General features: G+C 49.0%; 1 protein-coding gene across 4 annotated transcripts in view; it reads right to left on the reverse strand.

The window, feature by feature from the left end:
* Positions 1-13,287, reverse strand: part of LARS2 (leucyl-tRNA synthetase 2, mitochondrial) — a 187,145-nt gene that overhangs the window by 4,349 nt on the left and 169,509 nt on the right. For 2 of the 4 annotated variants that reach the window (XM_070776820.1, XM_019984796.2), the window contains exons 19-20: positions 12,486-12,597; positions 2,455-2,582 (exon numbers count right to left, since the gene is read on the reverse strand). In XM_070776820.1, the coding sequence (XP_070632921.1) occupies positions 2,455-2,582; positions 12,486-12,597 (240 nt within the window). The remainder of the gene's footprint in view (positions 1-2,454; positions 2,583-12,485; positions 12,598-13,287) is intronic. The other 2 variants (XM_070776821.1, XM_070776822.1) reach the window with 2 other exon arrangements.

Below are 13,287 nucleotides of genomic sequence, written 5' to 3' on the forward strand. Positions count from 1 at the left end.
GAGCCTGGAGATGGGATGACCCCCAGACCCTCTCTCTTCCCTGCCAGCCCCCAGCCGCTCCAGATGCAGTCCGGCCCTCTCTGGAGAGGGGCCCTGCCTCTGCTCCAGCCCCTCCTCGGCTCCTGGTCCAGGGAGGGCTTCCCCCGCCGTGGCTCCTTCCCTCCACCAGGGAAAAGCTGCTCTTCTTTCAAAGCCAAGGTCAGGTCCTCTTCCTCAGGACACGTCCCCCAGCGCCCCAGCCGCCAGAGGCAGCGACGCCTATGCCAGCAGCAGTTACCATCTACCCAGTGAGCTACCAAGCCTGTGCTGCCACTGTTTCCTCCTCGTGAGATGGGGCCTCGTCTGTGAGATGGGGAGAACAGCAGGCTCTGCCTCCCCGGGCTGCTGTGCGGGGTCAATGAGTCAGTATCTGGAAAGTTCTCAGGGCAGAGCCCGTCTTAGACGATGCTCACTGTGTTAGTGGGTTTTGTCATTGGTGCGTCCAGAAGCAGGTTGAACACTCCTGGCATGCTCCGTTTAATTCTTGGCATAATCAGGTGAGGCAGGCCCTGGATTTGCCTCCCATTTTCGAACTGAGGAAACTGAGGCTTAGAGAGATAAGCATTTTGCAAAGTGAGGTGGTCCAAGCCCCAGGCTCTTAAGTCTTAACCCGGAGGCTATACAAATTGTCAGTGTGTGTGACAACGCGTGTGCCTCCCCAGACCGTCCCTCCCGGTGCCGGGCTCCACGGACACGAGGCGGTGCCTCTGGGCTCAGAGCACACGGGCGCGGCTGAACTGAGTTGCGCTGGGTCACACTGTCTGTGCTGCAGCTTCTATTTCCGGCCTTGGCACTGAGCGAGATCACGCGGAGACAGGACAGCAGGCCTCAACACCCCGACCCCCAGGTTGCTGAGCTGGGTGTGCTTGCAGGGAGCCCTACACATTTTACATCTTGAATTTTTATTTCAATGAAAATCTAAGATTATTTTACCAATTATCAACACTCAATTTCTTTTCCGCGGTGGTTAATTTAAAATGGAAAGACATTTTCAGACTAGAACTTCAGCGTCTCAAGTTGGCATTTCTGGGACTTCCCTGGTGGTCCAGTGGTTCAGACTCTGCAGGGGGAGCTGGTTTGATCCCTGGTCAAGGGAACTAAGATTGCACAGGCTGCAGGGTGTGGCAAAAAAAAAAAAGTTGGCCTTTCTCAGCCGAGCTTAGGACGAGTCCTTAGAAGTATACAAGAGAATTATTTCTTAGAAACGTTAATCAAATTAAAGAAATCGCCTCTCTGAGGCACAGGCTAGTTTTGAGGACTCTGGGAAGAAGCCTCGCCAGGCAGCCTCACCTCCTCGCCCTCTGTGGGCAGGGGAACAGGAGGCATTGAGGGACTGAGTGCCAGGGGAGAGGGTGAGCAGAAAGAGTGGCTGACAAGGAGCCAGTCTCCTGGGGGCTTCTGTCTTTCCCAGCGTGGACCTGCCCGCAGGGCCCAGGGTTGGCAGACATGGCAGGTGGGGACTGGCAGGCCCGGCTACCCCTCAGCCTCTGGGTGACTTGTCTGTGGCACGTTCCACGGTTTGCAATCATTTTGTTTCTATTTTTCTTTCCTTCTTATTTCCCCCTATCTTTTCCACCAGGCTTTAAGCTCCACGAGGGCAGGGACCCGGGTTGTTGTATTTGGGTTTGGGTCCCAAGAGCCTGTGTTAAGGTAGGGGAGGTAACTGGATAATGACTGAGGAATAAACAAACGTGGGCAAAGTGATGAGCTCTCTGAGCCTGTGTCCTCAGCTTAAAAAAAAAATGAGGACAGCGATGCCTGCCTCTCAGGGTGATGAGGGCTAGGATGTGAATCAGCTGGCCCACGTGTGGTTCAGACTGAACGGTCTGCCTCTTGTTTTCTTTCCCTCTTCAGCCACATCAGCATATTGAAGAGATGTTCCTCACAATGGGTCTCAGATTAAGCAAACTAAATACATAAGGATAAACTAGAGCAGAATTACTTGCTCTATACTCTAATCGACTACTTCTATGTATTTAAAATGATCCACCTTACCAAAAAAGAGATTTCATGCAGTCTTCCTGAAATATATTTTGCAGAGTGAGGGACTCCATGCCCACCACCTCACTATCACCCTACCCTCTCCAAAAGCCAAGAGCAGTTGAATGAAACCTGGAGAGCCTGAAACACAGTTGGAATGAGGACAGTTAGAACACGTAAGGCAGGACAGGTTGATTCTTTCCATGCTCTCAAAAGCTTGAGGGCCACAAGTTTTCTGCTCACAAGATTTTGGTACGTGGTGACCTCAAAACTGAAGGTGCTGGCAAAGCAAGATAGGCTGGAAGGTCGGGCAGAGAGTCGGGTGGGCTAGCAAGGCCTGGCGAGAAACCTGCAGACCCGGCTGTGTGTGTGTGTGTGTGTGTGTGTGTGTGTGTGAGATTCCCCTGGGTGCAGGGGGCCTCGGGAGGCACTCACCAGAACTGCCATCTGCACGACCTCAGGCTGCTGGAGGAACTGCGGGTCCACGGTGGGCCAGGCCTGAAGCAGCACGCTGGTGTTCCAGGCGTAGTGGGCACACAGCTTCTGTGGCACCAGCGCCAGGCCTGCGACATGGAGACACGGAGGGTCAGTGAGCACGCATGGGCTCACGGAAGCAGGCTGTACAGCGCCTGTCCCAACACGGCCTGCCCTGGTGCTGGCTGAGGCCCCAGGGGCCCCACCACAGCTTTCCACAGCCCACCAGGGGCCCCCACTTCCTTCGGCCTTGCTCATCATCCCAGCTTATTTATTAAATATATTTTGGCCATAGGAGGCTAGTTTGGGGGAGAATGGATACAGTGTATATGTACGATTGAGTCCCTTCACTGTTCAACTGAAACCACCACAATATTGTTAATTAGTCAGACCCCCAAAACAAAAACTTTAAAGTTTGGTGAAAAAAATTGTTTTTTGACTGCACCAAGCAGCATGTGGGATCCCAGTTCCCTGACCAGGGATCGAAGCTGCATCCCCTGCACTGGAAGCACCGAGTCTTAACCACTGGACCGCCAGAGAACTACCATCCCAGTTTACAAGTAGCTTTCTTTTTCTTTTTTTTCAACGATACCCAGAGCCATGAAGATGGGTGAACACACTGTTCGTAAGTGTGCATTTGGAAAAGCAAGGCTGCTGACTTCCCTCCGTCTCTGCAGTCCCGCTGGTGAAGGAATCCTTTGTGCGGATCCCAAAGTAACGAGCTGTGTTCGCTTCCTCTCTGGCCCAAAAATACTTGTGGTCTGAGAGGGCCTCCCACCCAGTCCTTTGACTCCTAATCCACCGAGCCAACATGCTGAGAACAGCAGGGTGCTCCTTCTGGACCTACTCAAGGGAGCTCAACTTCTCAGCTAAAACTTCCTCTCGTGAGAGGCTCCCGCTACTTCCAAATTGGAAAGAGCTGTCCTTGGCTCAGGGTGGGTCCAACCCAAGGAAGCTGGGAGGAATGAAAGCCTCTCCAGTCGTGAGCTCCCCAGTGCTTTGCGCTGCAGCCCCCAAGGCCGAGGAGGCTCAGCACCCCAGAGATGCTCACGGCCAGTGGTCTGAGCTTTAGGGCTTCAACCAAGGCTTCTCTAGAGGGAGGGTTCAACCTCTGAGCCTCTGTTGATATCGGGAGTACAAAAGATGCCCCCAAATGTGAAGGAAGTACATGGGGCAGAAAAACCGATGCCTGGGCAATTGTGGCCTGGCACCTCACCGCTGCCTCCTGGCCTCCCAGAGGCAGGCCTTGAGCAAGTGGGCACGTAAATGTGGCCAGTGTGCCCATGTGGGGGTGTTGCCATGGCAATGGCACAGCCCTCACACTGTGAGTGGTTTCTCCAGCGCTGGTAGAGGTGGCGTGGCCCTCGCATTCCGCGCCTCCCCCCCCCCCCCAGCTCTTATTATCAGCCTTGAGACCAGCAGATACATTTGAAGTTTGAGTCTGGGAGAGAGGAAAGGAATCCCACCAATGCCAGTCCTGAACACTGGGCTGTGAGTTGATAATGTTTTATTTTCTTTCATGACAGAAGTGATGCATAGTCCTTGCAGAAAATTTGTAAAAAGTCAAAAAACAAAAAAAAATCATGTTCACATGATTTTATAGCATCTATAAAACTTTTTATTTTGAAAGATAGTAATGTAATGTATCGAATGAATATTTGTATGATATTGTATCCACAGAATCAAGCCAAACCACCACCTGGATCATGCTACAGACACAGCTTTGGATTCTCTTTTCTCCTACATCTTAAACTAGTAATCAGCTTCACGGAAAATGATGATGCACAATAATATATATACTATGGTCATAGTTTTAGCAAATGTTTATATAAACAGAAAAGTTGAGGAAGGAAAACAGCAGAATGCGGGGGTTGTTCTGCACCTGGGCTTCTCTCTCTTCAGATGGCACCTATACCCCATTCTGGGCTCCTGCTCCTTCTGAAACCCCAGAAGCATGCATCAGACACCTTCACTGTGCCTTCCAGCAGCCCTTCCCTGCTTCCTGTCCCTCATCTGTCTTTGCTCCATTCTGGGTAATTGCACAAGATCCATTTTTCAGTTCACTAATTTTCTTATCAGCTGTATCAGATGTGCTGTTGAACTCATTCACAGTGTTTAATTTCCAAAGTTATGATTTTCAGTTCTTTTAAGTGCTATGTTGTTTTCCTAATTTGCTGGACTTTGATAGCTTTTGTTAATCTTATCTTCAACTCATTCTCTTTTTAACATATTAGACTTACTGTACACTCTCTGACTGGTAACGCCAATGTCTGAAGCCTCTGTGGGTCTGACCCCTCTCTCCTTTTTTCTGTTGCCTCCCTCTCGCTGCCTTGTTTCCTGGTGAATTTTATGATTCTTGGCTGTGAGTTTGTATTTCTTGGAATTTATCACTGGAGGTTCTCTGACATGTCTAGGTTCTGGCTGAAAAAATGAATATTTGTTTCCGCCATATGACTGCAGATCTATGATCTAGGACCACTTTAAAATAAATTATTAGAAAAAGAAGAAAAACAGCAGAATAGCAGCAAGGATTATCCATGGGAGATATAAGTGTAGGCAATCTTTCTGTTAAAAAAAAATTATGGATTTTTCTACATGGAATACTCATGACTTTTGTAATTTGAAAAGATATTTATAAACAGTGTTCCCATACTGTGACATTAGTTCAAGAATTTTCTTCTGGTTTCTTTTTACGGTTTCATTTTGTTTTCCATTTATTCATAATTTATCTATCTGTAATTTATTTTGTGTATAACGTGAAAAAAAACACATTCTTAAAAAAAATACACAGCAGTTTTCCAAACTGACTCCACTGAATAAAGCGTCTCTTCCCTATTGGTTTGTGATTTTTGTTTTACAATATACTATACTAGAGATGGGCTTCCCTGCGGGCTCAGACGATAAAGAATCTGCCTGCAATGCAGGAGACCTGGGTTCGATCCCAGGGTTGGGAGGATCCCCTGGAGAAGGGCAGGGAAACCCACTCCAGTATTCTTGCCAAAAGAATCCTCATGGACAGAGGAGCCCGCGGGCTACAGTCCATGGGGTCGCAAAGAGTTGGACACAACTGAGCGACTAGGCACAGCACATACTAGGGATGGTTGCAGAACGATTTACTATGAAGATACTTAAAATGCCTGCGTGTGATGAAGTGAAGAACGGGTCAGAACAGGAATCAGCAGACTGCTTCCTTCACTGAGAAAGTCTTGCTACCAAAAATACGGGCGGTTTTACTGGGATGTGTGCTTAGTGACACGGGCGAAGGACCTGCTAAGCTCCTCACCTTGTCCTAAGCGCTGAGAGACCGTTCCCAGACCAGCCTCAGGCCTGTGGACTCCGAACGGCAGCGGTGTCTTACTCTGCTGACCTGCGCAGCTCAGTCCCTGTGCGGACGTTGCGCATTTGCCGAGCGTCCTGTGCTCTACTCTTTGGTGCTCTTACTGTAACCCTGTGCTGCCGGATGACAACCTGGGGGAAGGGAGGGCCCCTCGGGGCCTGAGAACCACGTGGCATCGGAGATGTACTCCTGGGCCCCGTGTGGCCCCCGTGCCCTGGGCTTCCCTCGCTTCTAACGAACCTGCTCTGTTTCCAACAGACGTGCCTCTTGGCAGAAGCAGAAAGGAGCTTCCTGCTGGTTCCTCAGAAGGGTTCCTATTGAGACTCATATCTAAATACAGGACAGAGGTCACAGAAGGGAGATAATCAGGTCTTTATTTTAGCTGGCTGGGCCAGCACGGCTTGTCCTGTGACCCAGCTGCCATGGGCAGCGTTCCAGAGCCTCCACATGGCAGTTGCACAGGATGCCTGGGAGACGAAAGGACCCTGGACACAAATGTTCTGCACAGAAGCTGTTACAAATTCCACTTAAAAAAAAATGAGGAAGCCCAGCCTTCCTGGAGCAATCAGGATGCTTATTTATAGTGGCCCGTGGCCCCTGCCAGGAATTCCATATAGATGGGAGAGGGGCCCCCACCTCCCCACCCCGCCCCGTCCTGCTCAGCAGGGAGGAACAGAAACTCACGACCCCAGGCTCTACGTCATGTTTTTGCCTTCCTGCTCTTTTTAGGGAACTAAAAATACCTACCATTTGCATGGTAAATACAATGCTTTCTTTACGTGACACAGGTCAGGCTGGGAGCTGGTGTTTGGGAAGCACACGGAGAAAGTCTGAACACGGGCTGGGAAAGAGCAAGACTCCGATACACAGGCCACTGTTCAAAGCCAGCTGCCGCTCTCAGCCCACCCTCTTCCTGCCCCTCCCTGGAGAGCTGCTGTCGCTGACCTTCCTGTGCAAGAACCAAAATGCCTTTCTTCTCCCGCTCCGAGAGCTGGTGAGGTCGCCATGCCACCAAGGCACCTGGAGCGAGAGCAGGTGGTCGTGGTATCTGTGGATGGCAGACCTCCCCTGATGATCAGTTTCACGCCTATTTCCACTCCACCCCAATCCTCACCACACACAGGGGAGGCCTGAAGACTGGGTCCCCACCATGGCCCATCCAGCCCTGGTACTGCCAAGGAAATGGACAGGGAGAGACGCTGCTTCACGCTAGCCTTTACCCACAAAAAGTGTTCTGGTGACACTGGCTCAGCGGTAAAAAATCCGCCTGCTGATGCAGGTTCGATTCCTGAGTTGGGAAGAGCCCCAGGAGAAGGAGGAAATGACGACCGACTCCAATTTTCTTGCCTGGGAAATCCCATGGCCCGAGGAGCCTGGCGGGTCATAGTCCATGGAGTCAGAAAAGAGTCAGACATGACTCAGTGACTAAACAGCAACAAAATAACATGGAAACAGCATGCATCAGTTCAGTTCAGTTCAGTTCAATCGCTCAGTCATGTCCGACTCTCCACGACCCCATGAATTGCAGCACGCCAGGCCTCCCTGTCCATCACCATCTCCCGGGGTTCACTCAAACTCACATCCATCGAGTCAGTGATACCATCCAGCCATCTCATCCTCTGTCGTCCCCTTCTCCTCCTGCCCCCAATCCCTCCCAGCATCAGAGTCTTTTCCAATGAGTCAACTCTTCCCATGAGGTGGCCAAAGTACTGGAGTTTCAGCTTTAGCATCATTCCTTCCAAAGAACACCCAGGACTGGTCTCCTTCAGAATGGACTGGTTGGATCTCCTGGCAGTCCAAGGGACTCTCAAGAGTCTTCTCCAACACCACAGTTCAAAAGCATCAATTCTTCGGCACTTAGCTTTCTTCACAGTTCAACTCTCACATCCATACATGACCACAGGAAAAACCATAGCCTTGACTAGATGGACCTTTGTTGGTAAAGTACTGTCTCTGCTTTTGAATATGCTATCTAGGTTGGTCATAATTTTCCTTCCAAGGAGTAAGCGTCTTTTAATTTCATGGCTGCAGTCACCATCTGCAGTGATTTTGGAGCCCAAAAAATAAAGTCAGCCACTGTTTCCACATCTATTTCCCATGAAATGATGGGACCAGATGCCATGATTTTAGTTTTCTGAATCTTGAGCTTTAAGCCACTTTTTCACTCTCCTCTTTCACTTTTATCAAGAGGCTTTTTCATGTATAAAACCATCAGAACATCAACAAATATCTTACTGTCCCTTACAAGTATCACACACACACTTCTAGATGATTTGCGGATTTGCAGGTGTTTTTTGGCTTTTCTGAGTGGCTTGCAGAATCTTAATTCCTCAGCCAGGGACTGAACCTGTGGCCTTTGCAGTGAAAGCTTAGAGTCCTAACCACTGGGCAGCCAGGGAAGTCCCTAGATTTGGAGTTTTACTGAAATTAATGAATACAGCCTATAAGCACAGCAAAACAATATAGCTACAATATTTTACCACCATTTTTACGAAGAAAAAAATTTGTGGTGGTTGACTATACTTCAAGATCATGCGTTACTTGAGAAACTTAAGGGAGGCAAAGGGTCACCATGCTGTGACCCTCATAATTAAGATGTTGATGGAAGACTCAGAGACAGCAAGAGGTAGAAGCAAGATGCAAAAACCAAGGTAGAAAAGTCAGCGTTGAACTGTACAAATGGCCAGAGAAACAGAGACGGGAGAGCTTATCACCACATTGTAAATAACTTATATTTGGCTAAGTTCAAAGTAGCACACACACACACACAAGACAAAGAGGAGAAATCACTCAAATGCCCATCAGTAGACGACTGTTTAATAACTGACAGAATATTCACTGGGTAAGACACCACGAAGCTGTTAAAAAAGAACAGGGTCAGCCTGTAAGTATTGATATAGAACCACTCTATACAACACTCAATATGGAAAGAGAGAAAAATTTCACATACACGCATGGAGTTCTGACAATTCAACTGTCAAACTCGGCAGTGGAGGTGCTTGGGGAGAACAACTGAGCGTAGGGGTGGGGATGCGGGAACCCAGGACGCACCCTTTGCAGGAGCTGAGGGTTTTACAGTATGTGTACAGACGTACTTTTCAAGGAAAACTCTAGGATTTGCTTTGCTTTAGGGAGCCCAAAGGGGAAACCTTGTGTCCCGAAAGTGTCAGTGGGTCCAGACACGCAAAGTTTCCCTGACACCCTCGTGGACAGGACAGTACTCTATGATGGTAAACAAAAGATAACTCTGTAAATTCACATGTGGTCTCCTGACCTTCTCAGATCCAGAGCGTCAGGAAGGAAAAAAGATTTCCTCATCCTGTTAACGTGTGCACACAGCCAAGACACTGGTTCCATTTCCCACTGAAGGTCTCCACCGACTCTTTACATGATTGGTAGAGGGCATTATTAGGCTATCAAGTACTTTGGGTTTCTCTAAAGGTTTTCTTTTATCCAAAGCCACAATGGCCATTTTGTCTATGGACCCTGAACGGCTCTCAAAAGACAGATCTCAAATCCGCTGTCCTTTGGGGAGGATCTCTTCCATGAAAACCTTCTTTCCTGGGGAACTCTGGAAAATGGTCGTTTCTGAACAGCCCACCCTCGCTGACCGTATTCCCACTGTAGTCACTGTGCGGTTGTCTAAGATGCAGCAGGGAAGTCAGCAGTGTGAGAGCTGTGTTTTTATTCATTTATCTGGCTGCGCTGGGTCTTGGTGGCAGCATGCGGAATTTCCTGTTGTTGCTCTTGCAGCACGTGGGTCCTCTAGTTGAGGCATGGGACTCTTAGTTGCATCATGCGGGATCCAGTTCCCTGACCAGGGACTGAACCCCAGACTCCTTGCATTGGGAGTGTGGAGTCTTACCCACCAGACCACCAGGGAGGTCCTGAAAGCTATGTTTATTTAGAATAAAGTCCCAGAGCCTTGAGAAGAGTGACTGACAGTGTGGGACGACAGCAATCATGCTCCCTCCCAACACAGTGCTTCTGCTTGAGAGGACGCTCAGTCCTGTGACACCGGCCCTTGCCGGATGCCAGGAGAGGCGGGAAGGGGTCAGGTCCCCACCGTCTGCAGAAGGCACCTGACAAAGACCCGAGAGCTAATGGCCAGGGTGCCGGGCCTGCGGTGCGGGATTCCTCACCTGACTGCGTCACGGCCCCGCTTCCCACTCGGAGGAGCCACACACTCATACACCCACGTGCAGAGCCACTGCTTCTTTAAATGCCTGAAGGATGCCCTTTCAAGGGAATGAACACAGACTGCAATGCCCGCTGCTCGGAATGCCCTCCCCAGCTTTCCCACCAATGCCTAGACCAGAGTCCGGCACAAAATACACGCTCCGTGAATGTTCATGGAATGACCGAACGAGACCGGTTAGGAAAACTCAGATTTAACCTAGACAGACTCCTCCTTATAACACAGCTCACAAAACCCACCGGTGTCCTATGTGGGGGAAAAACACGAAGTCACGTTTGAAACGGGCTAGTTTCTATCACACTCCTCTCGTGTGTGCCCTTCAGGAGAGCCTGCCACACAACCAGAAAACAGACTAGCAGGGTCCACGGCAGCGCACACCTCTGCAAAGACCTGCCGGCGGGGACAGGACCCTGGAGACAGCAGGCCCTCCTGCCACCCTCCCAATCCTGGTCCTAAAACACAGAGATTGGAGGGGCACGCAGTCTCTGGGTTTCTGAAAAACCCATTTACATCAGTCCCTCCTGGGAGAAATGAAATGAAGGAGGCAGACAGATAATACGGGACTGAAAATGATGATAAGGGAGAGATGTGTATATTCCAGGATGAGAGTGAACACGTTTATTACAAATTAGATAAGCTTTGTTTTATAAGAAGAGAAGAGTAGGAAAGAATTAACAGTGTGCCACTTAAAAGACTTAATGTGATCACCAATGCTAAATCAAAGAGGCATGTTTTCTGCCTAAGGAGATAATGAAAGACTGTATAAGCTAATGTAATATGGCAGCAGCCTGGCAGGGCCTAATACCACCCTCCATTTGGGGCATTCTGTCTATTCAGCAAAGAACGGGTGGACTTTCTTGTCCTGTGTGGTGTCTTCCAAAGCACAGAAGCAACTCAAGTCACTTTGTGAAGGCAGTGAAACCCTTCTTTCCGAACCTGACAAGGCACACTGAGGAAAAGCTGGTTTCTCCTAGGAGAGTAATTGCAAAATTCTAAATAAACACTAGCAAATAGAGTTTACAGTATGTTAAAGGTTTACTACCCCATGGTCAAGGTAAATTAGTCCCTCAATAGCCTATTAGGCAATCAGTTAATTGCACATAAGCCATACCATCAGGGCAAAGGCGAAAATGAAAAGCAAAGGCTACAACGGCTCAACAACTGAAGAATGGACGTTAAGTAAAATCCACCTCCCTTCCTAAGGCGCGTTCTGGGAAACAAGGCTAGAGGGCCGCTTCCTTAACACGACAGGGACTACCTACCCTAGCCAACAGCCAACAGTAAACCTCACAGGGAATCATGTCCCACTGAAATCTGGAAACGAGAGCAGACTGGCTGTCACCAGTATTCTTTAACACCACATGTGGTTTTCTAAGCAGTATATTAAAGACAGTAAACAGACACAAGAGCATAACTGGTAGAAAGGAGAAAACTTAGGCTTATTTGTTGGTCACAGACTCCTAGAAAATCCAAGACGATTCTACCCCTAAATGAAGGAAGAGTGATTGACAGGGAATCTGGTTATAGGTAAGTAAATAATTACTAAAAATCATATGCCAGATATTACCAGTCAAAAATCATAAGAGAAAAAAAAGATTCCAGTTAGAATAAAAAAAATAAAATGAACTATGGCAAGATGTTGGGAAAGACTGAAGGCAGGAGGAGAAGGGGACGACAGAGGATGAGATGATTGGATGGCATCACTGACTCAGTGGACATGAGTCTGAGCAAGCTCCGGGAGTTGGTGATGGACAGGGAGGCCTGGCGTGCTGCCATTCATGGGGTTGTAACTAGTTGGACCCGACTAAGCAACTGAACTAAACTGATGGCAAGATGAAATATTTGAAAATAATCTCCAGAAATGTGTGGGATCCATATGAAGAAAATTACAAAACTTGACTGGGGGATGAGGGAAATCTTGAATAAATGGAGAGACAGACCGTGTTCTGGGATGGAAGCTTAGATGTGGTAAAGATGTGAAGCTTTCCCAGGTTACTTCCAGGCTTAAGAAAATCTCAAGTCAAATATCTCAAGGAGATTTTGGGAGAACTTAACAAAATTATACCTGAGTTCTACTGAGAAGAATAAACAGGTGAGAAGAGCTAAAATAACTACGAAAAAGAAATGAATACTACTTCTCAGAAACTCCCAGGTAAAAGCATAATGTAAACACAGCATCCCTAGGCTGCCTGCCTCCTGCAAGCGCCTTTAAAACATCCTCAGAAGTCAGAGGGGACCTCTGAACACAGGGTCTGGAGAACCGGGCCCAGCACAGGCATCAAGTCCTCCTGCATGGTCCATTCTCAGTTCGCTCCCATTTCCACAGAGAGGTCCCCAGGGATGATGCCACACTCTGGGCCCCACGGCTGAGGACACAAGTCCCGAATAAGGCTCAACACGCTGCTGAAGCACATGCTGGCCAGTAGTAACAGGTCAAATGAGGCCTCGGCCACCTACCTGCCCAGAGCTCTGAGGTTATGTGAGGGGCCATGGGGGCGGCCATCACCATCAGGGCACAGAGAGCATCCTCAAACTCGGGGCTGTGGAGAACAACTCTCTGCGAAGCTTGCTGGGGGAGAGAAGAGAACAGCAGGGTAACACACTGAGGCACGCAAGATGAGAGAGATGGGTGAGAGAGGCCATGAAGGTACCTGAAGTCCAGAGACAAGCAGGCGGGAAGGGACTCTTCACATCACTTTAGTTCTAGGCAAAGAACTCTCCCCGTTGAATCACAGTATTAAAAATAGCTGGAGCAGCAACAGCAGCCGTATTATTGTTCTGTTTTATTTTTTTGGCTGTGCCGCACAACTTGTAGGATCTTAGTTTCCTTATGAGTTTTGAACCTGATATGAGGCCCTCTGCAGGGGAAGCATGGGGCTCTAACCACTGGACCACCAGGAAAGCCCTGAGCAGATATATCACTGTTGACTGAGCATTTAACCACGTCCTTCAGCTGATGCTGCCTGGTTTGGGTCTTCCCACCCTTTGAGCGCAGTACTGTTAGCCCACGTGACAGATGAAGCAGCTGAGGGCTATGACAGAGGGAGAGTCACCTGTGCCTGGACACACGGTCAAGCGAGAGATGGAGTCTAGATTAGAATGCAGGTCACCACTGTGCTAGGCTTCCTGTATGTGCAGGACCAGCGGGAAGTGCAGAGACGTGCTCAGAGGTTCTGCACTGTGAAACTCCCAGGGCTGGGGTCCTCTTGCCCCTCTCAAGGCTCTCAGGGGTCCTCCTATTCTTTGCCAGTTCTTGCCA

Source organism: Bos indicus, chromosome 22, assembly GCF_029378745.1.
Source record: "Bos indicus isolate NIAB-ARS_2022 breed Sahiwal x Tharparkar chromosome 22, NIAB-ARS_B.indTharparkar_mat_pri_1.0, whole genome shotgun sequence".
Taxonomy (NCBI): Eukaryota; Metazoa; Chordata; class Mammalia; order Artiodactyla; family Bovidae; genus Bos; species Bos indicus.